Source organism: Oculina patagonica, chromosome 3 (assembly GCF_052425735.1).
Source record: "Oculina patagonica isolate OP01 chromosome 3, crgOcupat, whole genome shotgun sequence".
NCBI lineage: Eukaryota > Metazoa > Cnidaria > Anthozoa > Scleractinia > Oculinidae > Oculina > Oculina patagonica.
The window spans coordinates 26,488,028-26,515,668 of NC_135760.1; the positions used below are offsets into that span (position 1 = coordinate 26,488,028).

Sequence of the window (27,641 nt, forward strand, 5' to 3'; positions counted from 1 at the left end):
ATATAATTTATGAATTTGGTTTGCGGCAGAAGCACGACGTTTGAACCGCTGCCGTGCCAGAGTCGTGCAGCACGGCATGGCGTATCGAACTAAATTGCTTTGCCGAACTAAATTCAAAAGTTTGATTCAGACGCCGTGCTTCTGCCGTGCTTTTATCGAACTTAATTCCGGAATTTAGTTCAGCAGGGCAGAAGCACGACGTCTGAACTACTCCTTAGTAAGAGATTTGTTTGTTTTAATTGTTTGCATTGAATTCTTCAATTCAAAAAGAAGAAAAGCTCTGTGATAAAAAAGGGAATCATTGATGTAGACGTAAGCTGTTTTTCCTGAGTTAAATTTAAAACTTCCATCTAACTATCAATTTAAATATAAGTGTGGCTTCATAATTTGGAAATTTCTTTAAACGTGTTATAGGCTTTTGATTCAGTTTTTGACTTATTTGAAAGTTTTCCTCGACAAATGGGTGCAGATTTTTTCTTTTTAATCTTTGAAACACCCAATGCGCTTTGAGCTTAGAAAGTTTACCTTTGCTACGTAAAGTTTACGTAATTCGATTAGAGCTATGCTTGCAAAACTGACTGAAATTTCCTTATGGGTGAACGAAAGGATTGCCTAGGCAATAAAACCATGTCGTCGAAATGAATCGCAGCGTGTAAATTTGCTTGGAACAAATCGGGCCGACAAATCGTAACGTGTAAACCGACCTTAACTTTCGGTAAAGCAAATACGATTTCGATTGTTTTGCCCGATTCTTACATCACGATCCCTACCCATGTAGATTTCATCAAGCAAAGGTAATATCCACTTTAAAAGAATGGTCCCGAGTAAACACTGGTCTCGGACCGGGACCATTCGGGAAATTAATTCCGTGTGAACATCCCCTTAGAGGCAACATTTCTTTCTACAAAAAATATTGTCTCGTTGCTTCCCTTAGGGTCAGTGCAGTCATTAAGTGTTATATATACTCCAGTACCTGAGAAAAAGTCTGGTTTTTGAATTTTATTCAACTTCATTCCGGACCATGTGACGTGCTTTAATAGCAAACAAAGCAACATGTAAGGAAAATTCATTTTCAGACTAGTATGGAAAGGGTTAAAGTACTGACTGAAATCTGCGATTGATAATTTACGAGTCATCAAACAGCATGATCGATGATCGCGAAGAAAACATTAAAATACAAATCATGCAAACCCTGCCCTCCCTAAAACTGTACAATTACCCTATAGCTGGAGCAGGTCGACTCCAACAAACTTATTTACAACCCTGAACAGGGACCATGTAAGTTAAAAGAGATATCTACAATTCAAAAGGACGTACATGGTACCCTGAAATTCATCTTCATTCTTGACGCGGAAATATATATCACGGAATACATACATAATGAATTTACATTGTCTGTAGTTCTACAGACCTGCCGCTGAAGTGGACACGCCCAATTCTAGCTTAACCCGGCCACTGACCCTCGATAGCCATGGGTATCAGCCTAAAAGGGGAGGTAAAGGGTGCGAGGAATCTATCCATTTTGAAGTGTCCACTTTAGAGAGAGGCCCGCTTTAGATGTGAACTCATATACAGGCCTGCACTGTAAAACTTGAAATCCGTTTTCTTTTTTATCAGACTTCAAGCTTTTAGTGTTATACTAGTCAGGCCTGGCAAAATCTTGTAGTAGTACAAACGGCGATGAAGTGATGCCTACCAAGAATGTTATCCTAGTACAGGGAAACTTTAGCAGTGTGAACTACCTTCAAATTTGGTAAAACGAAAGGCAGCGCTCACTCTCACGCTTTCATATTTTTTTTGTTTTATTCGTTTTAAGATAAATTAAATTTTCGAAAGACCACGGGTCTTAGTTAAAGACACTATTTTCTTCTTAAAATTACTTTTCTCCGTGCACAATTAAAATTAGTATTATTATATCAAAAAATTACCTTAAAAATACGCGCACGTACAAAGCCTGTAATTTTCTTGATAATTTGAGACACGATTACTGTTACGGGAGGTCCTATATCACGTTTTTAACGCTTATTCTTTACGATAAAATACTCCCAAATTTCCACGAACAGAAAAATCTACTTATCAAGACAACACACAAGTCACTGGCAGGCGGAGATGACAACTTTACAAAAGAGCTTTGAAAGCAATTTGCAGCAAGAAAGACATTTCAGAGTTTCCACGAAATCTTTGACGATCGCGAAGGAAGAACATTTAATCTTTATCTATTTACAAATTAGTTTGTTACGGGACAGAAGCGCGATGCCTGTGAGCAGGCACACCATTAGATCACACGCGGCTAAAAACGAGTCGGTAAGCACGTTGAGCAGAGCAAGAAATCGAGGCTTTGTCGCTTGCGCATGTGACCACAGGTGCGCCTAAAAGCGCAGTTGCTGCACGAAAAGAACTTTGTACGTGCACCGCTATTTCAAAACACTATCGAATTCATGCGCGTCATATAAAATTCAACTCCTATGAATTTTGCGCATTCAATTTCGCACGGTGGTAGTTTGGTTGTTCAAACCCAAAACTTGCTTCCATCTGATAATGGCCAGAATAAAGTGCACCCTGAACAATGATCATCCCAGACAGCGCCTGCTTTCATCTGACGTTTTTATAACAAAAAAAAAAAAAAAACATTCATCGCAGCAAACAAAAACTAACTTCTCTAAAGTTTTTTATAACAAAATTACAATTGGCAGGTCAGTAATGAGAATTAAAGGGCTGGTCATCTCTGGCAAACAGCTTACACAACCAAATTCTCCTAAAGTGAATTAAAGAAAATGTGCTAACAACATTAAGGAACTCGATCTTGGCTTAAAACGTCAAAAGAAAACAGTGCCGCAGCATTATAAAATAGCCGTTCAATTAATTTAAATTGCTTGCCGCCAAACTCATTTACGGCTTCAACTTTCCTGCAGCAGGCAGCGCCGGGCTTACACCACGTGGAAACACATTCTCGATTCCAGGCTCTTCCTACGTCCCGGTCCTTGGAAACGAGGTTAAAACAAAGAAAGCGAAGAGTTCTTTTCTTTCCTCGTACTACCCACGGTTTGTACAAGACATCATTCACTTCATATAAGCGCCTCAGCCCCTCTCCCCACAGTGCATGGTTGGGACGGACTTCTGTGTAGCCGTTGCGTGTGTCTTATTTTAGGAAGTCTTTCTAACGTTCTGAGCAAATTGCTGAAAGTGGGTCGCTTATCTGGTTCGAACGCCCAGCAAATCGTTAAAGTATCCTGAAAAAAAAAACAACACAATAATCTTGTTTCAAGAAAGAGACAAGTCGATACGTCCAGGCCTGTGACAAGCCTCTTCGTGTAAACTATTATTTGTGTAAAATGAAAAATCTTGTCAAGGTGACACAGTTTTCTCTGTGCTGGCTGCGCGCAGACGTCTGCAGGCTATTTTCTATGTGGGGCTTGTTCCATAAACTCAAACTGATTGAACTGAGTGGATTGTGGATTGTCACAGTTGACCAATCTGGTTATCCAGTTAGATTCTTTCACAATTATTTATCTACTACAAAGTAGACTGTGTTTCCCTGAGTGTATTTGAAGCAAATCTTGGGGCAATTTCAGCACATACCTTGACCTCCCGCGGAACATCGACATGCGTTAGTGACTGCTTAACTCCTTTGCCCACTTGCCAGATAATGGATTCAGGAATTTGTTTCTTGTAAGGCCATGAGCCAGAACACATTTCGTACCAGACAGTCCTAAACAAGACAACAGCAGACAGCTTCAGTATCATTTCCGCATACCATTGACTTTTTCCACACCTGTCACTCGTTACGTGTTTTCCCGTGCTTGTCGCTAGTCAAACACATTGCCGCGCTTACCTCCAGGTAAAAGTTTTCCCGCCCTTACTATCGGTTACATATTTATTTTCCTGTTCTATTTTGATTGGCATGTATCAGTATTCATGCGCTGTTTGTATGGTTTTAATTTTAGCGTTACTAAAGTAGATGGAAACTGCTCTAACCTTGAATGTGTATTATAATAATTTCATCGGGCATTGTGGCGTATTTTACAGGTAAAATGGGGAATTCAGCGGGGCCATAATATATTTCAGCCCGCTGTCGTAGACTAATCAGAAACAAGAAAATAACGAAGCCAGTCAATCAGAACTGAATTTAACTATTCAACTGTTCGCGCCATTTTCTTGCTGGCTTGCATCACTTCAAGCTCCGTTAAATGACTGGAAGCGCTTCCATCTGCAACTTCAAACTGTTTTTGAGCTTTATAACGACAAAATGGCTAAAAAAATGAACGGATAAGCAAATTCTCAGTCTTCTCAGCTAGAATACAGGCGGCGAAGTGAATGTAAGCTTGTCTTCGTTGAGCGAAACTTGCTCAGTCCCGGCTTGAAGAATGGAACTTTAAGCAGCTTGGGTTGCAAAGTGCTCACGTGTTTACAACTACATTAATGGTGTATACTCGCTATTAAGTGATACGTGACTTAAACCTACCCGAAAGCGTACATATCCGTTGCAAAGGTGAACTGTGACGAATCAGGGGCATCTTGCTGTGTTGTAAGCGAGCGAAGTATTTCAGGAGCTAAGTACGGCAGCCATCCTTGTGGGACCATCAACATGCCTGGTCTGACCGACTTGGTGGTCAAACCAGCTACACTGAACAAGCCGAAATCAGTGATCACAACGCGATTGTTTGACTCTAGGAAAACATTCTTCGAGCGCAAATCAGTGTGTACGATCCCTCGAGCGTGAAGATATCCCATTCCCTGTGGACAAATAATGAAAAAAAAAATCAGTAGAGAAATCTTTTTACACAGTTCAATGTGATTTATTGCGAATTCATAACTTGTCCGATTTCATTGTTTACGGGAAGATGTGAACGCACAATCAGAACTTTCTCCCAACGTGTGGCTTCATAGCTCAGCCGGCAGAGCATGGCACCAGAAACGCAGACGTCATGGGTTCAAACCTGGTTGAAGCCGGCTGCCCTGATTTTTTTTTTCAGGCTTCTTTGCAATTGCATGAAGCATAAAGAGACTCGGACTATTGCACAACGACCCTGGTTGCGATCGAACTCGGACCAATCTCACCCGCGACGACAAACGCGGAGACAACTCCACATTACACCAGTGCACCTCCACACTTGTACTGCGTGACGACCGAACTACTTACATAACATCAACAGCTTTCTGATCTTGTGCGCACAAGATCAGAAAGCTGTTGATGTTATGTAAGTAGTTCGGTCGTCACGCAGTGCTTCTCTGAGTGGAAGTGTTGCGTGACAAGCAAACAACAAAAAGGATTAGTTGCGTGACGGTCCTGGTTTGGGGAAATAGGAAATTTTTTCTTACCTGGGAAATCTGTGTACAAATCTGTGCGATTTTGGGAAGTGGGAGATTGTCCTTTCTTATATGTATATGAGTGTAAAGAGAAAAGCCACGACACATGCTGTAAAACAAGAACAGAAAAAAGTTATTTTGCTCCTGCTGACGTCCACTTCATCAGACTGGCAGTTAGAACATGAGGCGTACATGAAGTACACAGCTTACCTGGTTATAATAGCGAGTTTTGGTGGATCCATGCATGCGCCCATAAATAACACTACATTTTCATGGCGAGTCTTTCGGAATGTCCCAACTTGGAACTTAAAGGCATTCAGCTGTTGTTCGGTTGGATTCTCGATCTCGATCATTTTTACTGCTACTTCACCGTGCCAATGGCCCCTACAAAAAACAGAAATGTAAATGAAGACATTACTCAATAGAAAATGCACGCATACATGCACGACACAATTTTCAATCACGAATTGCAACGCATCACGAAATGCAACGCGTAACGTAACGCGTTGCAAATGACTTAGGGCCCAGGAAAGACATCTGCCAACTAAATCATACTGAAAAGAAAATTAAAACAAGCATGCAAAATATGAGAGCTGTTTTTCCGAAGTGCAAGCTGGAATTCAATCGTAACGAACTTCACGGAACCGGACTTTCCTAGTATTCAAATAACTTGCATTATGAATGTAGCACTAATGAAAGTATTCTAAAGACACTACGCCATGAAAAGCCACCAACTCGTAGATGTTTGCTTTATACTTGCCCCGCACGAAATTCAGGACGACACCTTTTTCGAGCCCTGTTAAGTTACAGTCAAACCTCCACCCATAAGGGCCAACGTAAGTAAATTAATCTTTACTGATAAAGTTTCTTCTTCTCCTAACCTATGGTACTGACATTGTACAGATAAGACAAGAAGAAATTTAATGTTGATCATTGACTTGCCTGTAAACTTTGCCAAATCTGCCACTGCCCAGTGGATTCCACGTGATCTCAAGCTCTTCAAACGGGATCACCCACTCAGACATCAAGCTGCCTCTTTGCTGAAGTAGGAGCAGATAAATACATCAGGAATATTTTTTTTGCGATTGCTACATGTAGACTCTATATGAGTGTAAACTGACTATTAAGATGTACTGCAGGAAGAGGGGTGAGTAGAGGGAGTGAGTAGTAACGCACAAGGGGGGAAGGGGGGAAGAAAGAGGTGCCTAAGGATAGATTTTAATAAAGGGTGTTTACCATTTGCTGGCAAGTATTTTTCCAAACTCCGATTTAACCGACCGAAATCTTGAGATGGCGCTTAGCGGTTTCCTGTTGTAATTGTTTTCCCTTGGTGGGATACTGGGAATGGGAGAAATGAACCTAAATGGTACAAAGTTTTGTCACAAATAGTACAATCCGGAATGAAAGGACTTCCTCACAATTTCAAAGCGAAATTCCCGTGTAAAAACTATTGTTCCATTTGCTCTTTAACCAAAATTTCCGGGACTCTTGTGGTTAAATGGTTAACACCCATGGTTTTAAACAAAAGAAAACAAAATAGAACCAAAAAGAACAACAACTAAAAAGTAAGCGTGTAAAATGGGATATATAGTAAGCCTCTCATATTGTTCTTATTTTTTTTTGCCCTAATTAGTAGTATTGCTAGTTTCATCTACACTTTATAAGCAAAAAGGATGACTTGTTATTTGCTGTTCACGTGCAATTTTGGAAATATTTGTTTTATATACACAGCCCTACAAGCTGCACTGAAACTTTACATGTAACACAAAAAATAAACCACGTGCATCATGTAAAAATAAAGTTGCTTTACCGTTTTGTTAGGTTTATCAGACGTCCTTCACAACGGGATCTTATCATAACAGTGTTTATAATGATTTGCTATTAATACCTTCTTGTGTTCATTTAAGATTCAGAATTAAAATATATTTAAGTTTATTTTGTTTACTTTCTAAGCTTTAGATGACACCAGTAAATCAATTACAATACTCTTTTACCGCATTTTATAAGCTGTAAGGTATTATTCAAAACGTTTAAATTTACTCACATGTAAGTCCCAGAGCATGTAGGCTTTTCCAACCTTCCATTAAAAAGGCACACAAATTCCCAATTAGTTCAACAACTTTTTTCCGAATCAATAATTTTAACAGTTTTCACCATTTGTTGACATATGTGTACGTCTGTGGAAGACTGAATGCTGTTAAGTTTAAGTGATTTGACGTTAATGACGTTACATGTACTAGCGTTATGGGTTTAGAAATTGATGCACGTGTATTAATTCGATTTATTAATTATGATTTATGAAGTTCAAGGCAGTCCATCTTCTCTGTTCTCAAGATCGCTAACTTGACCAGTTGAGGGAAGGTAACATTAGCACCCTAGCCCTGCTGTGCATCCAAGAATTGGTCTGAAATTTCTGTCAAAGTCATTGCTAAGCAGTATACATGTAATGTACATGTTCATTTAGATGAGTTTAATCACACAACTAAGGGAGCTGGGAGGTTCAATAACAGAAATAAGTCAACAATTTACTGTCTAACTGTTGGACTCCGCTGGATTAAGTTAGTATAGCTGTCTTTTCAATCATAAAGTCACGTAATAAATGTTGTTACCAAGCTTGCTTGGTATCATGTTGGGAGAATTATTGGCCCTTGATCTATACTGTCAAGATTCAGGGCAAATATTCCGCAGTATACTAGCCCTCCCAATTGGTTAATAAATATATCTACAGCATTGCATCCTTTAGGCAACAAACTATCATGGTATCTTTTGGAGTACTTGCACAAGTTTTCCCCTAATTGCAAAAATAATTAATAACAATTTATTGAACATTTTTTGGAGTGCATGCCATCTACCAAAAATTACACTTATTTCCCTGATAATGGTAGTACAGTATATCAATCTTGAACGAAGAAAAAGAGAAGATGTTCCGCTTGACAAGTGACGTTTTGACTGTAGATACAATGTAGTGTCGCTATTTCCTTGTGGACTGTCAACAGAAGCATACTCTGACAGCCATTTTTCTTCCAGTTGTTTTCTTGCTTCTCGCTCCATCATCCACAAAATAATAGAGATACTACTCTACAGCTGATGTTAGACTGTGTTTAGACAATGTTACAGTAAATGGGCTGCAGCTCATATAAAGTTAATGATAAAGTCAACAAACACAACCAATGAACAAAGAACATTGCAACATGCACAAGAAAAAGGCAATTAATTTTTTCCCAATGAAGTTAATAAACAAAATTACATTACAGGTGAGAGAGAATCATCAATTTGGTCAGGTACACAGTAGATACAAGTACAGTGTAGTTCTTACAAAAAAAAATTTAGTGTACCGTCTTGTAAATCAACAATAACATTGTACATCTATGTTGACCTTGTTATGAAATTCAAAATGGCCATTTTGAACTCAGGGTGGGTTTCATGCTTCACAACAAAGTTATTTAAATGTGTACAGTGCATAATTGAAAATTCAGCATTTCAAATTTTTAAAACAAATTGAGATCTACATGTATACAGTGACATAATTATAAGTAAGAGTAACCTTGTTCATTCTTCTTCCCCATGTTTTGCTCTCAGGATCAACATCAGAGATTTGACTGTCCAGAGACTCAATGCCTGGAACATCTTCCCCTGACAATGTCTGTACAATAACACAACAAATTTTTTCTAATTTTTAATGAAAAGCTGTATTTTACAATGTAAGTACAAATATATTTTTTTTTTTTGTGGACAACATGTCCAAAGATGAAGACCTGCTGCAGAAAACATGTCCGCAATGTAATCTTGATTTCCAGTTTTTGTTTTTTGGTACATTTCAAATAAATATCTTTTGTTGCTAGTCCAGAAAGTAAGGTAAACTCACCGAGTCATTGCTTGTTGTAGTGTTATTGCTTTGCCGTGATTTCACACTTTCTGTCCTCACCAAGGTACTTGTTGAGTCAATCATTTCATCACTAAAACACATTTATAAACACATTGGACTTTGTTAATCTTATAATTCAAAAACGTGTATGAGCTTTGCTACACTTTTTCTGGGGAAAGAAAAAAATATTAACACTTTTACCAGGGAGACCGTATAAGCCGCACCCCTAATTTAATTTTTTAAAAATTCCTTTACAACAAATGTTGCTGGGGATCTAGATTTTTCTTCTTTCTATTGTGCCATGTGCACTACAATAAATTTAATTACATCACTAGATCTTTCTCACTTTCAGTGCAGAGCTTAGAATTTACCATCTTTCTTTGTTTACCACTACTCTAGTGCCCTCTCAACATTGCTGATCCTAACAGTGTGCAGGACATGTGTCACACGTCCCGAGCTCGCTGTGACTCTCTCCAAATGGTAGGTCAGTGGATATAGTGTCTATCCAAAGTTTGGGAGGTCATGAGTTTAAATCACTTCAGAAAAGAGGGAAATTTTATCTTTGTTCCATGCTCGAGACACGATGAAGACTTCATCTTTCTCAATGTACATGTAGAGTATGTACATGTACAGGTATGGAGAGAACTACATGTATGTTATGTACATGTTATACCTAAACCGTATTGTCAACACGTGAGCTTACACATCTTTTCATGTGTTACTGAAAAAAGGCCTTGGTAAAGTAAAATAGCAAACTACAGGGTACAAGACATACCTCTGCATGGAAGATGTCATTCTTGATACATCTAGAAAGGAAGGAATAATCACAATTGGTTTGAAATATAATTTGGCAAATATTTATTAACAAAGAATAGTTGTTAATTTGTACTTTGCATGTTGGTTAAGGAAATATTTTGAAAGAAGTTAGAATGCAAATGCTTACAAACCTGTAAAAGAAAAATGTGAATCTGGAAACTGATCAAGCTCTTCCTGTGCTGACAGGCTAGAACTAGCTGTAGTTGCGTGAAGAGGCGATGAAGGTGGTGATGATGTTGATGATGACGTGGAGCAGGAGTCTCCACTTGTCGCACTGGCTGCACTTACTCCACTTGTTTCTTTTGTAAACTGAGGTGGAATTTCACTACGGATACCAGCAGACCACGGTTTTTGGTCAACTGTGTTCAAATCACCATGGCTACGGTTGGGGCCCAACCTACTTTGTTCACGCATATATTTCTCAACTTGAAGAGCAATGCTGGATGGCTCTGAATTTGTTCTCTTTACATGAGGGCGTATCATAGGTAAAGAGCTGTAATTTACGGCTGTAAAAGAAGACAACACAAATAAGAATGAGTAGAGTGAGAGGAGAGAAAGAGGGGAGAGGCATTGTGAGAGTAAAGTTTCTTGTCCAAGAACACAACACAATGGCCCTGACCAGGGCTTGAACCCTGACTACTCAATCTGATGTCAAGTGCGCTAAGCATAAGGCCACCATGCCTCCCACAGAGAAATTAAATCACACATTCGTTTGTTTTATGGCCACAGTAGTTACAAATAGAAAGCCCCTTTAGTTAACTTGGTTTGTTTTTGCACTTACCTCGCCGAAGTTGAGCAGTGAAAAACTCCCCATATCCTTGAGGTAACTTACAGACAGGAGGAGCCAGTTTAGCGCATTTCTTGTGAAATTTAAGCCTATCAAGCAAAACAAAAAAATAAGGGAAGAATGTAAATAAACAGAAATCTGTTTCATTCTTGAGGTTTGCAAATTTCGTTAAAGCAGTGTCAACACATTCTTGACAACTTGAAAGTTGGAAATACTGCAAGAAAACCCTTACAGGATAATTTAATGAACTTACTTGCATTCTTTGCATTTTTTACCAACCAACAAGATTTTATGGCAATAATCACATGCCAAGGTAACCATAAACTTCTTTTGAGAAAACCTGAAAATGGAATACCCAGTTAAAACAATAATCAAGTAGTGAGTCACAAAATAATGTGTTAAGACAATTTAATTTTTTGAGACTTTGTCAACTTATTACACAAATAGTACCAATCCTCCAAGTTTATTTTTTTTCCTTAGTGGCCATTTGGCCACCAACTGCTCAAGTTTGGTTGCCAGTGAAAAATTTTAGTCGCTAAATTAAGCTCACGCTTTCAATCCTACTTCTCAATTTTAGTCACCAGACCAGCGACTTCGGTTCCAATTTAGTCGCCAGCTCCAAACTTTTAGTCGTCATGGCGACTGAAATGGTCTTAAACTGGAGGGTTGTAGTACATGCATGTCTACTGTAAGATACAGAGTACAAGTAGCTGAGAGGTCCAATTACTATAATCAACTAATCAGAGTGCTTTATTGCTGGTCCAATATTATTTCCCCAGAGGGAGTATTCTGGCTTGTAAATGATGAGGATGACCGAAGGATTTTTTTGGGTTTGAAATTTTCGATTCCGGGATTTTTTTGGGTTGGAAAATTTGGCAAGTATTTTTTTGGTTCACTTGATGTAAATAGGGGATTTTTTTGGGTATTAAAAACGAACTAAAGTGCCTTGGCACGGCCAGGCGTATTTATGGTATGATGAATAGCGTTCAATTTTATATGGTTTTCTTTGTGTTTTATTATTGCCCCTCCTGGCAATTTAGGGGTAATTTGACAAGGGATTTTTTTTTTTTTGGGGGGGGGGGGTTATTTTTGGTCCAGGGATGATTTTTTTGGGTAATGTCGGAAGACTTAGGGATTTTTTTGGGTCCTGAGTTTTGCCTCCATTCGATCATCCCCGTCATTTACAAACCGGAGTACCCCCCCCCCCCCCCGGAATTATTTCAAGTATCGGACCAGATAAATTTTCTACATTTTTTTCCAGTTTCAAAGTCAAGTAATAAATAAATTACAGTATAACCAAGCTGGCTCAGGGCACTTCTGGGAGAATATTTGCCCTCTGTCTTTTCTGTACAGACTCTCTGCACTTGATCCGTATTGTCAAGACCTACATGTAGGACTCAGTGATATTTCTCTAGTATGGCCCTCGTGCTTGGTTAATAAGATAAACATGTACAGTAATGTTGTACGTATACATGTACACATATATTTGTTGTACACATACAAATTATGTAGCTCTGTCATTTAGTGAAATGTTTGTGAAGTCCTTGTTGAAGCAACTGATGAAGAATTCTGTTATTTCATACCTGTGTTTTATTGTATGTCCCATACCATAGTGAGTAACATTGTATCTAGATGGAGAACCTATCGTGTGGGAACCTGGAAATGGTAAGCAATAAGGAATTCCATCAGAATACAAATAGCACAGAGTTAAAATGATTGTTTAGTGAAAGCCAAAGTGCAAGTAAAAATATACAATACACATAACTACAAAGCCTAGTTATCAACAGGCCAGTTCTTACATCTCCAATTCCTTAAGCTCTGATTGCTGTGAGTCAAGTTGCCCACAACAAGTTGTCAGGTTTCCCTAGCAATTTGCCAGTTGTATGTACAACAAGAAAGACACTATGAGAATAAAATCTATTGTCCAAAAACAGAAGTTAGAAATAAATAACTAGGAATTTCATTAAGAAAGTGAGTGCTGTCGAAGGTGAATGAAACAGGGTTAACTGAATTGAACAGTCAACAGGTCTGGATAGTTTTTGAACTTTGGAGGGTAGGGGTGTCCAGATTAGGCCCTAGCTGATGATTTCTAATAATTAATACAGCAAGTGGTGTTATTGAAAAATGGCCCAATCGTAAGGCTAACAGAGTTGTTTGACCCACACTGGGAAACTGCTGAAAAGGCTTTGTTGTTTGCTGGGTGGGGAAAGTGGTTGAATAGAGTCTTCCGCCACTTAAATTAACTTTTTGCATCGTGGACGCAGAGATATAATTTTTGTCGTGACGCTTTCGATACAACGAAATATGAAATCACGTCTTTTGGAGTGTGTTAATTATCAACAGACAATCACTTTCGCTCGCGTGATTATCTTTCGCTCAAGAATACTCGGCGTATTTGTTTCTTTGACTGGGGAGATTTTCACTGTTGTTAACACCTTTGAAACCCTCGTAGAAGCGGAGATTTATTTCTTGTCTCGACGCTTCTCAAACATCGAAGATAAAATCTGCAGTTGTCGGCGCGTGTTTATATTCAATGATGAAACAAGAAAATTTGCTCGCATAAATGTCGCAAACATACTCAGTGCATCGTTTCTAGCTAAATCACATTATTTTTCTTTGAGTACAGAGTTTTTTTACTGTTAGAAACAGTTTCGTAAACCTTGTAGAAGCCGGGAGATTTAATTGTTGTCACGACGCTACGAGATAGCTAGTTTACAGGCATAGACACTTCTTAAACACATAATTATTCTTGACTTCTGAATCTGAGAGACACTGAGTACTGTAAAAGCATTATGTCACACAGTCATTAAGATTTGACAATACTGTGCATTGAAGTTAAAAAAAAAAACACATTTTTAGGATCGTTAGGAAAAACTTCAGTCTGCAAAAAAGCATGCATGATCAATTACTTGCTTAATGTTGTATCACTGACAGATTGTGATCAATCAAAATGAAATAAACACAGTCGTAAAAAGACTGCTGCAAGGACTGATCAAACAATGTGTACATGTACAGGGTTGGATATTAGCACTCGCCCACTCGCCCAGGCGAGTGTGAAAACTGTCGGGCGAGTACAAATCACAGATCACTCGCCCGGTTTGGCGAGTATGATTTTCAATATATTATTCAAAATAAGCGGAACTTTTACTTTCCACTTTAAAATAATCTACACTGTCCATGAGCGGATAGCTTACCAACATTTTGAAATCTCCATCAAAGCTATTTGCTTGCAAACTACAGGTATGTGGGAATACATATCAGATAAAACTGTGTTTTGACTTTTGATGGAAGTGTGCTCGCGTTTTTATTGCGGAGTAAGGTCTATTTTCGGTTACTTTCATTTATTTAGTGATCGACCACTACGGTGGCAAGGTGAGTATCAAACGTGCTTAAAAATTTAAGTTGTACATTTTATTATTCGTGGGGGGAGGGGGGCTAAATTTTCCTTTATTAATGGAGGAGACTGGGCGAGTGAGAACTGATCTGGGCGAGTGCAATTTGAAGATCACTCTCCCAGATGGCAAGTGCTCCGAAATTTTAGTTTCCAACCCTGATGTACGTGTACATGTACATTGTAGATACTATATATTAATAATATTTTGGCTGGCCACTACCAGCTTTCATATGGATTTACAGTGTATTGGAAAGAATCAAGATTTAACATGTTGTAAACACAATTTTATTGTAAAAACAAAGATGGGAAATTACACAGTTACATTTAACAGGTATGGAGTAACAAAATGGCATGTATACTTCTCATAGGAAAGAAACTAACTTACTTGCATTATGATCTGACTCAGAATCAGACTGGGAGTGAAGCGAGATGTCACCACTGGTACTTTTTGGAATCTGTATTGTGAGAGGAGTAACAGGTTCAAGCTTTCCTCCACGCTTTTTGCCGACAGTTAAATTTGGATTTTCACCGTTGATAAATACATTGTGTATCCTGTTTCCTGTAAACATAAAATGAGTACATTCAATATAGAGCAAGTTCTCTATAGAGGAATTAATGTCACATGTACATGTACTGTATGTTGCATCAAAAGATGAATCATAAATTTTATTAAATTTCACAGACATCCAAGATCTATGCATTGTGTGGGTTAATTATTATAATCTTATTACATGTAGATCTTTCCCATCATTAGTCTCATTTGCTTATTTTCAGTTTACAGAGAAGTTGATTTTAATACCAATTAAAATGGTTTTTTTTTAATTATTTAAGTTGCATGTACAAGGTTTGGGCTGACCCAAAATAATAGGTACATATACCGTAGTTATTCGGTTATAAGACGCATGGTTTTTTCGAGAAAAATTGTTTTTCTGTGGGAAGTTCATGCCAAAATTGGGTGCGTCTTATAGCCGAGTATTTTCGCCCAACAAAATCTTATGACCGCCATTTTACCGGAACTTACAGTTAAAACAAGAGAAATAAAAACACTTCCTGTTGTTTATTGGCTTTTACAGTATTAAAGATATAAGAAACATTAAGCTTAGTTAAGTTTCAACGCAAAGTTTATTCAGTTTTATTATCGCGGATATAAAACGAGTCTAAGTAACACATGTATATGCCAGCATTTTGTTGAAATTAGACAAAGAAAACTAAGCATACTCATTTGAAACAAACCTTTCTAAGCGTGGAAAGTGGAAAATGACTTTAGAAGACAAGGAAACACCAAAAAAGCTTGAGAATCTTTAAAAAACACTCGATAAACAAAGTTCGTAGCGATACGAAGCATGTTTGAGGACTTGGTAACCAAGCTACAAACTCAGTGGTCACTGGTAACTACACATCTGCCAGGTTACTAAGCAGCTAAGTTCGAAGCATGAACGATGGAAAGGAGTGGATTTACGTCTTTTTAGCAGGAAATGTGAGCTTTTTACTCGAAGATTGTGCCAAGGAGTATGAACAACATTCAAACATTCAAATTTTGTTAGAAAAAACTGTCCTTAAATTGATCACTACATCTTTTCAACTCTCCAACACATGGTGCGTCTTATAACCGAGTGTTTTTGGAGAATTTTCAGTTTGTAAACTTAGCATAACAATGTTGCCAAGTTTGGGGTGCGTCTTATAACCGAGTGCGCCTTATAACCGAATAACTACGGTACATGTATTTAGTTGTTCTCAATTGAAGTTCAACATGTATTTGAACTTGGCCTTAGACTGCTTGCTCTCGGACTCAGTGCTTTTTCCTTTTATAAAAACAACAAACTTGCAGTATTGTTTATCGGCAGCCCTTCCTACCTAAATTTGCATCATCAGACACACTTCTCTTCATGAAATAAGCTGGTTGAGGACTGTGTTTAGGACTTAGCCCACCATCAGTGTCACTTGCAGATAACGTTGACAGTCTGGAGCCTTCTGTGCCTGCATCTGAGCTTGGCGACGACAACGGTACATCACTGTCCAAGGTGACTGAGGAACGTGATGACCTCTCTGAAGGACTGATGGAAAGGCTAGCACTCTTTTCTCTTGTTTTGCCAGTGTCCCAAGAATCCCAGTAAATATCAGATGTGCTGTCTTTGTGGCCCTGTTTTTGACGTTCTTTGAAAAGACAAAATACACACATTGGAAAGTAATTATATAAGTGCTCCTATCTCAAATGTCATATTAACTACATTGTACATGCACATTGTGCGTATACATGTTTGTACATAAAACACCCTTCTACATTCAATAAATACCAAAATTAAGCCTTTGTTTTATTGCTGCTGTGTGCAGCTAGAAGGTACTTACAAGTAAACATGAACATGTATATTGCAGAATGATCTACAATGTACGTAGATGACAGTGCCGTAGCAAGGGTAAAATAAGTGGGGGGGGGGGCTGGGGGGGTCTGGGGGCATGCCCCCCCCCCCCCCCAGCGGAAAGGTTTGAAATCTAGAGGCTTGGAAATGCTATTTCCAGCATTCTCCAAGAGCCATTTTTGATTTACGCATATCGCGAATTTTTTACTTCCTACACTGTCTCAGCAAACCAATGCACATTGAAGAGAGTATAACACTTACAACGTCAATTACAAAATAGAAAACCGGCTGTCCCTGTACCTTAAAACCAGCAAATGTTTCACTTTTCAGAGTCATCATAGCGAGTTCGTAGTTATTAAACTGTCTGAGTTGCCTTAGAGGCAAACGAAGACTTCATCCGCAGGTCGTTTTTTGAAAACTTCCCAAAGTTTAGCTAGTTAAGTTTAGTTTTTGGCTGTTTAATATTGTTGTGCATCACCCTACGTACGTTAAAAAATGAAGAGAAGTACAAATGTTATTATTTCAAACCTCTCGGGAGATAAAATTTTATTTTCAACCTTTCCTACAGGTCTGTTTTTACTTTTTGGGAAAAAAACTGGGGGGGCACGGGCCCCCCCGGCCCCTCCCCTTGCTACGGCACTGGATGAGAACTTTACACAGCTTCCCCTGAAGTATTTAGACGACATTTACAGGTTCTCTAGGTCTGAAACCTGTGCATTGTACAATGTACACTCCAATGAATAGTAGCAAGACAAAACACTTTACATTGAACAGCCACCACCTATATTAAATAACTACAGAATACAGTTTTCTAGAATCAAATAAATTATTTTTCCACTATCTACAAGTGTCACACGCTTAAATGCGTGATGTATTTGTTTTTTCCTGATACATGAAATACAGACTTTGAACTGTGTTTATTGTGTCCCATGCCAACAGGATTCAATACTAACAGTCTGTCACATGTAAAGTCTATTGCATGATAAATGTATATGTTGACTTCATGTTGAGCAGGGCTGTCAATGAGATCTGGCACCTGCTGGAACTCCATCAGGTATACTGTCATGAATCTGGGCCCTGCTAAAATTCATGCACCTCCTTATAAGTTACAGGAAATGTTTACAGCTTGTTATATCGCTCTCTGATGGGTGCCACACAAGGGCAGCTACATACTCTAAATCTCATTGAAAGCCCTGCAGTAGAGAATAAAGAGTGTGGGATACATTATACCCATATTACTGGCATTTCAACTATTTTGAACGGCAGCCATGTTGAATGGCAGGAACAATAAAAATGTTTTGCATTTGCTAACAATGAACATTTTTTCCCGTAGGAAAAATATTCTTACTATTGTTCCTGCCATGCAATGTGGCCACCATGCAAAACCTCAGTCTAAACAAGTAGAGCTGGGGAATTTTCCTGTTGGTGAAAGTTGATCGTGTACCTGTATATGCCTGTAGATGTTTCAGAGCAGCAATCAGCCTCCTGCTTTCTTCCTGCCCATCTGCATAGTTCTCAAGTATAGCTCGAACTTTCTCATCTGATAAGGACAAAAGGCCTTCAACTGTGCAACACTTCTCTTCCAGATTCTGTTAATAGAAGAAATAAAGTTCACTACAGTGATTTATGAGAAGTGGTTGCTTACAGGGATTCTAACTAACAGTAGCTTAAACTTAAAATGTTTGGTTTCTTGGAAAAGTGGTTGCTTATGGGAGGTGGTTGCTTACGAGGCGGTTGCTTATTGCACAGGGTGGTTCAACTGTGCCAAATTTAAGACATTCACATGTACAAGATTTTGGCTCAATGGTGAAATTCCTGTATTCGTACAAACATCTCATTTACACTGCCAATCTGGATGCTGTTTCACATTATTGCTAAGGAAGGTTAGGTTTTGGTCTGTGACAACAATAATTTTTAGTTTTATCATCATTGCATTATTAAAAAATCATTGATCCTCAAATCCCGACATCGAATTCATATCAGAACTGCAGAGTTTTGAGGAGTTTGTTACCAAAGGATCAATGATAAACTGATTTCATATACAACAGGAGTTTCAATAATGAACCTCAGGACAAAAAACGCAACAATCAACTGTGTTAAAATTTGTTAGAAGGAAACTTCATTGTTTGCATTTGCAGGTGAGCATTAGAAATGTGCTTTTAACTTGAATGTTTACCATTTAAAAGCAGTCATAATAACTGTGAACAAACTGTTATACAGTCAACTCTCTCTTACGGACACCTCTATAAGACGGACACCTCCATAAGACGGACACCTGGTTATGGTCCCTGCCGTTTTTCAGTCATTTTACTGTAAGAAAACTCTCTGTAAGACGGACACCTCTCTAAGACGGACAACGGACACTTTGAAACCGCCAACGGACAGGCACTAAAAGTTATTTTTCGTGAATAATACTTCAAAACTTGTTATCGACATATAGCATAGCAGGTCAGCGCCTTTAGAATACCAAATTTACCAAAAACAATCCGCTAAAACGCCTTACTTCTCTGCTAAACTTGTAGATTTAGTTTTCTACTTACAGTATCACCGTTTGTTATTAACAAACAAGTCGAATCTCTGATATTATTTTTGTTCCACTTTATAGGTTTTGCTAAACGTAAGCGACTAAAACAGACGTGTATTCGTTGTGCATAGCCGTTTAGCTTTATCGTCTCAAAATTTCTGGTGTCACGTTACCTCGACTCTCTATAAGGCGGACACCTCTATAAGACGGACAGTTGGGGCCGGTCCCGACGGTGTCCGTCTTAGAGAGAGTTGACTGTAAAGGAAATTTCTGGCATTTTATAAAAATAAACATTAGATAGAGTGATAAACAATGTAACAAGAAGCTCTTAGAGCTTAAAACTGCGCTGGTCACGTGACCACTTTAGGTGAGCCATGTGGGTAGGGGACAAAAAAATGCAGCCCCCCCCTTCCACCCATCCCCTTTGCCTGCGTCTAATAATGTTGCGACTGACAAACAAAATGGTAAGAAAACACCTTGTGTGACATTTCATGGTTGACTAGTTCCATCCGCAATTAAATATTTTTCTTATATGCTAATGTTATATGCTGGCCAAATTTAATTCCCACGATCCTGATCCGTGAAACCAAACAATCGCTTATCGGGACGACGGGATTTTTCGGGCGAAAGTTTACAACTACTGCCCCTGGGTCTGCAAGATCAGTTCAAAAGAACGTCTGGCTTCACGCCAGGAACGTAAGTATCCGCGAGAATTTCGACAGTATTCCTTATTTACATAAAACTGAAAACTGGCAATGTTTCGCAGTTTCTATAAAGTTAGTACTATTTTTGAACCTCTTCAACAGTTCAAAATTTTGACCCTCTTTCGGTTTTCGTATTACAATAGGCGGTTGTAAAAATTCAGCATCTGACAAACTTTGAGTGACATTTCATGGTTGACTTGTTCCAGCCGCGATCAAGAATTTTTCTTATTTGCAAATTCTGGCCAAATTCCCACGTGCGGACGCTGGAGCTGTTTTTAGCACAGAGGGTATTCCCCTAGCATACCGAATGACGAAAGCGGCACAAGTCATGGCATGTTTGTGAAAGGAATTTTTCTTCATATCTCTAAAATCCTTTCAATGACACAGCCAGAAAATAGATTACTCAATAAATTTGTTTAATAAAGACCAAAGGATTCGCAAAGATTTCAATGGTAGCTTATAATAGCTTTAAAATATTACGTGACTCGAGGTCTAGTCGATCGGAAGTGAAACTTGTCATGTCAGCACATTCTTTTCCACCAACGTAATGGTATCAATTCACAGATTATGGCCCGCTGAATTACATTTCTCTTTGAAAGTGTGGAAATTTAGTATTTTTCATGAGTCAAAGGCTTCAAATTCGAATATTTCACACTAAACATTCTTTGTAAAGACAAAGAATAACCATTTGTTTCCATTTGTTACTGATTTATAGCTTCTAAACATCGCGTGACATAACCTCGACCGAGTGGAGGTCTGCGTCTGGCCACCCACAAAACTACAAAAAATAAAATAATAATAATAATAATAATAAACCCCGTGCAGAGCAAGAACTGCGCAGCGCAGTTAATTAACAACACTTGTCCACTTGCATATCCTTAAACCAAACAATTACCACTATCAGACAGTAAAATAAAGCCTCAAGCTTTCTTATATACCGGCAAAAAAATGGATCTGCTCATAATTTTTTGATTTCTGTTCGTGTTTTGAGATTTATGTGTAAAAATAAACTTAAAAAAGTACTATGCACTTTAACATGTTACCATAAGTTCAACAGTATTTAAAGGAAAAAGAAAATACAAAATGGACAATACATTGTATCTACATTTATGCAAATTTATACATATATGTAGCCTGTAAAATGAATTTAAAATATTGATTTTTTAAAGCAAATTAAGAACAAAACTTTTTTATTTAAAAAGAAAGAAATAAAAAACCGATTAATCTTGCAGATACCAAGTTAACAATGCTTCAATCCCTGAGGGAGTTAAACAAAATTTCTCCCTCCAATACCAGTTATACAAAATTGTAAATTATGCAACTTATGCTTGGCCAGTGTTTGTATTATATTTATTGTCAAAATAACAGGTGATTTCACATACAACAAAAAGAATCTTCATCTTGAACTGGGGACATTACTTTGATGAGCAAACAAATTCTCACAACTAACACAATGAGGAAGGAGGAGGTTTTGTTTCATAAATCTCATAGCCAAATAAAATTTCCAGCCAACATAAATAAATATTTAAACTGGTGGTGCAGTTAATTTGCCACCCTACTTTCAAACCAAAAATTTTCTTCCCTTTACAAAGACTAGCCAAAATTTGTTCAAAACTGGTTGGTTTGTTGGTTTGCGCTGTACGTGTATGGATATTATGCATGTGAGCACCACCTGCAGCTGTTTGTTATTGCTTTGCACAGTGGCAGCTCACAAACAGATAAAAAGTTAAACAGATTTTTGTTTATATGATTTTTAAAATTGTGGCATACGAGTATGTAAAAATCGAGGGAGGTGGGGGTGGGGTGGGGGTACTGTAGTTTTCACATGCAATGGCCATGTTTTGAACAGCAGGAGGGCATCAATTTTCTTTTGTTTTGACATACTAGCGTGTACATACTAAGAATAATATACACGTACCTTGATCGCCTCCTCGTTTATTCCAACGACCTGAAGCCACTGTTCGAGTCTGGGATAATAACGCAGTTTCTCGTTGTGGTTCCAATCTTCGTTGCACTTCTGCTTTACAACTAGCTGCCGTGAAAACAGTTTTACAAGCTTTCCCTGAAAAAAACACGCACACAATTGAAAATTTTAATACTGGTAGCATATGTAGAAGATACGTTTACTGGATTTTTTAAGGTTTAAAACTAAGGTAGACAGTGCATTTGTGTGGTATTAAAATGTAACGCTCACAGAGTGATCGGACGTTCATCTGATTTAATTAATAGCTACAATTCAAGGATTTCCAAATCCACTTCATCTTTTTCAAACAGAAAGCTTAACAACAAAAAACATTTCTCTTTTTTTGTGTTAAGGGATTAATAAAAATCGAGTTGCTTGACAACAAACGAGATGGAGTTTTGCAGCCGATATCTTCGCATCTCAACAGTCTTTTTAATATGCACTCTTCGAAGACAAGATGTATACGAGACACGCGAGCCGGTCGGTATACCGTACATCCAGGTCTTTCCTAATCCCGTAACTGCAAACAGGTCATATATCTTTACAAAACTAATCGTAGGCGCTAATCAACCATTTGCTTAGGCCACCGCGAATGAATGCTCAATGTTTCGTGTCAAGATCTTCTTGCGCTATAACGTAAACATCAATAAAACGAATGCCTTCCAGTCACGTCGCAACCGAATCACAAGGCAAAATATGTCTGATAGATTTTACATCTGCACACCACAAAACGATCGACGATTTTAAAAGCAAATAAAATGTCATACACCCGAAAGTAACAGTTAAATTAATACTTTCGAAACTAAACTTGCGTAGCTAGCATCAATATACGGTAAGCTTTTCCCAAGCTTCTCGCATACTAGTCACAAATATGCGATGTCACAAGCCGTTAAATGAATCACTTTTAACATTTCACAGGGCGCCTTAAACGGACGGTTTAAGTGATAATATTTACCTCGAGTGTGCGGATTTCTTGCTGGATCAAGTCACTGTTGGTGGAAAACTGTGTTCGCAGACTGTTCAAGCTGGACGCATTCATATCGATCATACCCTGGACAAGTTGGATCTGTTCGAGTACCTTTGCAACTGCCACTCCATTCGACGACATTTTTACGGTTTTCAGCCTTTTGACAGCCCGCAGCTTATGTTTGCAGATAGGGAACAAATAGAACACGAAATATTAGCAGGAAACACCTACGTCTGGCCGGTAAAACAACCATTTTGGTCTGTGGAAAATTAGTTCTGTCGACCCTCCATGATTTCTTGACGAATTTTACCGCAGCGGAGCTGGGTTCTAGGCACGTGATACGCAATAAAATGGAGGGAGGGGAGGGAGAGTCAATAAGGTCAAGGACAACTTCGTTGGTATGGGTCACGTAATGTTCCCTGTAAATACCTGAAAATATTCACGAGTCACCACGTTCACCTTGGGGTCTTTTACAGAAGTATACAGTGATGTATGTATTCAGGAATTTCGGTGTTTCTGATCCCGTTCCCTGAAAATATAGCTGTTTGTTTCAGGCAGGGTTCTTTAATTTTGGCGATTTCTGTTGTGTTCCGCCAATTCTTATGATTTTAATAGATTAAACACTATTGTTAAAGACTATTTAGAAGAGCAGAAAACATTTTCATATGCTAAGAGACCTGAGAGTGTATCTCTTCCTTTAATTAATATAGAACACTATTTTTTATCATAATGGGAGATGTTCTCCCAGCATGACTTTCGCGCTTGGATTCTAAGACCGCAAATTGAACAGTTGAACAATTACAGCGCAAATTACCTAGCCGTATAATAAACCTCTTGCTAGCTTCGTAAGCTCAGTTTATACAGTAAGTTATCGGACCGTATTGAAAAAAGAAGCTTATAAAATCCCTAAATCGGATCGAGTAATTAAACGACTTCTAAAGCTCAGTTCCTGCTGGCTACAAAAGATTCGTGTTCAGTGCCGGTGCATCCTCGGAGACCCAAGGGCAGTTAGTGGGGCGAAACGAAGGAAATACCGGGCAGAAATCGTAGCGACGAAAAAACAATCAGACACACAGTTCCAGAATTTCTGTATAGCTACTTCACCAGTATCAGAGAAACCGAACAGAAGAGAAATTGTTTTGGGTCGAGTCCGGGGACGTCTCCACAAGGGAAAGGGAATGAGTGCAAAAAGAGGTACAGTATCTGCCTTGTATCGAAGCAAGTTCTTCTGGTATAGACCTCAGTGGCACTTGGTTGGTAAGAGGTTTATATCCAGCGCGTTCAGTACGCTAAGAGAATCGATCTAGAGGATTGTGTCGATTTAAACCGCTTTCGATTCTCTATCAGTTTTTAGCTCGGGCTCAAGTTGATCATGATTCTTAGTGGAAAAGACACCAATTGAAAGCGCTCGGCCGGCATAGTCTAATTCCTCGACTCCACTCTCCTCACCGCCCATCCCTTCTTCAAGGCTTTGTCCCATATCCCAAATCAATAAAAACAGATAACTCGACATTTCGAGTCTCCTTTATGGCCGAAAATGTGCAGATCCTTCTTAACTTGGCGTTTAGAGGATAAACTGCCTTTCCAGTTCGAACTTCTATTTTACACCGGGACGTGGCTAGTAACAGGCGAGCCAAACCACGCCTCGGTAAAAAAATCTTGAATTTTCCTCTTTTTTTTCATGTTCCTGTAAGCAGGGACGGATCTAGGGGGAGATTACAGGGGATGCGCCCTTCCCCCCAAGGTGACCTGCGGCTTTCTAACACAACTGTCAGTTACGCCATTCCTTAGTGATCCACCCTCTCCTAAGAAAAATCCTGGATCCGCCCCTGTGTAAGAGGCTATATACTACTACTGAGCAGGTAAGCTGAAAAATGAAAACAAGAGCTTATTTTTTCTCGATCCGATATTGCCTAAAAAGGGCATTTCCAGGCTTTTAGATTTCAAAGTTTGACCCATTAGCGGCTGCCACCTTCTGCGCTTCGCAATTGCCTCGGTTATCAGAAATGTCTGGCTACGGGGCTGAATTGCAGAATTACAAACGTCATGATATCAGCAACTGCGGTTTTCAGGGCTATATTTAGTTTTATAATCCTCAAAGTAAACAGTTATATTTAAACTTTGGTCCTAAAAATAAATTATTGACATATTGTGACTTAAAGCTTACACATGGCCTAGCCCGTTCGTGTGCATAAACTTCAGACTGAGTTGTGGGTTGTTTACCGACGTTTTCTGTTCCCATAATGAAACTACAATCAATTAACTGGCAGCTTATTTCAAATCTGTGTACAATTAAGGCTTCTAGCTTTCTGCAACTCGGTGATTTGCATCTTTTTATTTAAAAAAAAAAAAAACATCCACAAGTTTAGTTCCAGCTAAGCTGTAAATGATTGAAAATATGGCAAGCCTCTAAGATGGCGGGCCGTGGGGGAGAAACGCGACGAGCCCAAAGAACGTCTGCGTAGGAGGCTAGGGCCATGGCTGGCAAACACTGAACACAACGTTCGGCAGCCGACTGTCACAGCTAACTTGTGAAATTTTTAAATTTGTATATCTCTCAAACTATTTCGGAATACCAATCACTGATTAGGACTATATACAACCATCAAGTTTGGTTCAAATTCCTTCTTTTTCGGTAAAACGCATTAAAATAAAAGAATACCATCGCATACATGTTAAAACATGTATGCGAAATGCGCAGTTTAAATGCAAATAAGGCCTGCTAACAGCGCCTCACTGATCACGAGTTGGTGGCAATATTTGCCGTTATATTTAGACCCACAGCACTTAAAAACCTTATGCACTTGTTAGCCGTTTAACCCACGCGCAGTTAAACCACAACTACAAATTTAATTGAACGGAAAGTAATCGTACGGAAACCGAACTTTCGAAAACCTTTTCAGCGATAGGTATAAACCTCATATTAAAAACAAATGCTCTTGAATGAACCAAAAGACAGTAAAAAATCCTTTCGAATGTTTTGTTTAGCAAACACGAAACTGCATATTTGTAAAAATAGGAAAATGTTGTTGTAAGTTGCTTTCTTTTCGCATGTTAATCGCTGTCTTCTTTTTTTTTTTTCAAAATAGTTTGGAGTAAAAATTATCGTAGGAAAATACATGTATATATTCAAGAAGACTGAATTTGATCGATGGTTTCCAGAATCGCACTCGGAAATTGCACAGACCGCAATTTGAATTTTGCGGAAGACATGGAACACATCTCATTGGAGTCGTTACAGTCAAAGCAAACCATTTTCTTTTCTTATCTTTTTCAAGTACCTTTGTGTAACCAGTCATTTTAACTTCTTTTAACACGAAGTATATAGTGCGTGCTTGAATCTTAATGGTTGTTCAATTCTTAGTAAGAAAAGCTTTTAGTTGTTACAGCTGTATACAGGTGACTTGTCATGCCATGAAAAATATTAAAAATCAACAACACCTGCTAGGCTATAAGACTTCCGTTTAGCAGTGTGCTGCTCTCGACATTTCTAGACCGCTATATCGATAAGTGAGTGATATGAGCTTACCGCGAATTGTATAATGCAGTTTATAACGAGTGCTTTCTGTCCGGTCGCCCTGTTGTTTATTCTCCGAGAAGGTCGAAGTTATCCATTCATTGTTTATGCAAAAAAGATGTTTCAAAAACCGTTTTTTGGCGAATTTTTCAATCGCAAAATTTTCAACAGTGTTCATTTATGTCTGATATATTACATATTTTATGGTTATAAAATTTGGTTACCAAATTAAGGTTAAATCTCGTTTTCAGTTGCGATCAATATCGACCAGTTCTGCAAACACGAAAGCGCGATGAGGATTTTCATTGTCGTTCATTTTTTTGGTTCTGTTGCTGATTAAGACTTAAAGCTTGCATTTTGTTTTAATCGAAAATAAGAAATCGCTCCGCTTCCTGCTACAAAAAACCGAGAATTTGTTCGACACCAACATGTATCACATCGCCAACCGAAAAGTCAAATGTTGCAGTCGAAGTTTTTTCGTCTCGTGTGATAACTATCTGAGAATTATGCATTAGCGCGAGTCATGATGATACAAGATGGTTTGTATAGAAATAATCATCTCTAGACTGATGAACAAAAATATTATTTCAAAAACAGAGGGTACTCCATGGAAACCGAAACATATGGTTGGACCAGAAACAGACTACACTGTCTGCGAAGCTCGAGATTTTTTCTCCCATAAACATGAAACTGATATTCCCAACATTGGTTTTATAAAGTTAATATAACAATGCTTTCAAGCTATGCATACTACAAACGAGAACTTTGGTTCACCATGATATGCATGTAATCTAACTATGATATGGCCCGTTGGTAAAAAAAGACAATGGTATATTTACCTCAGAATTTGGATAGCTTACTCGTCGTTTCGAACCATCAAGTTGATCTAAAATGCTATCCATGCTTCGGTTTACTTTGCCGTTGGAGCAAAGGCCCTTGGAGCGAAGTTGATACCTTCGTTGGCGGCCAGGGACAAGCCTGTGGAACAAATTAAGCGCGTCCATGACTAGGAAAGACTAGTACCCGCAACCTTCCTGTGTGTCAGTTTATTTGAAGTGCTGACTTGGCGATCATCTGACTAGCCAATGGACTTCTCGTAGCTTGCTCGCATTTCTGCTATACCCTTTCGGTCGGTTGCGCAGTGATCGAAGTCTTCAACGTTGATTTGTTAAAACTAATTACTCCTTTAAATGAATTAACGAACTGATTGAGATTGCCGCAATAAGAGAACTTCAACCCTTGACTCGCGGCCGCTGAGTGCTGACTGCAACAACACAAATTTGCCGAGCTCACGTAACTATTAAAATGCGTTACTTCTTTTCAACCTCAAGAGCGAAGTGAACTAAGTCGAACTGCACAAATCGGTGCATTCAGCAACTGAAGATCGCAGCTTTCATCCACAGTAGCGACTGCGATTGAATGGCAGCACATTTTCTATCC

The 27,641-nt window shown here is 38.6% G+C and overlaps 1 protein-coding gene across 2 annotated transcripts; it reads right to left on the reverse strand.

Annotated features, from left to right (window-relative positions):
• Positions 1-984: 984 nt before the first annotated feature.
• Positions 985-27,627, reverse strand: LOC144647246 (kinase suppressor of Ras 1-like). 2 transcript variants are annotated; one of them, XM_078507016.1, is made up of 20 exons: positions 27,041-27,627; positions 22,673-22,858; positions 21,673-21,816; positions 17,971-18,115; positions 16,024-16,323; positions 14,555-14,728; positions 12,359-12,431; positions 11,029-11,115; positions 10,770-10,864; positions 10,120-10,494; positions 9,948-9,978; positions 9,173-9,263; positions 8,852-8,950; positions 7,352-7,384; positions 6,250-6,347; positions 5,518-5,691; positions 5,320-5,416; positions 4,463-4,734; positions 3,580-3,709; positions 985-3,230 (listed from the first exon to the last, which is right to left on the reverse strand). In XM_078507016.1, the coding sequence occupies exons 1-20, from the start codon at positions 27,203-27,205 to the stop codon at positions 3,066-3,068; spliced, it is 2,934 nt and encodes a 977-aa protein (XP_078363142.1). In that variant the 5' UTR covers positions 27,206-27,627; the 3' UTR covers positions 985-3,065. The 2 variants fall into 2 exon arrangements, with proteins under 2 accessions (XP_078363142.1, XP_078363143.1); XM_078507017.1 differs by lacking the exon at positions 7,352-7,384.
• Positions 27,628-27,641: the final 14 nt, after the last annotated feature.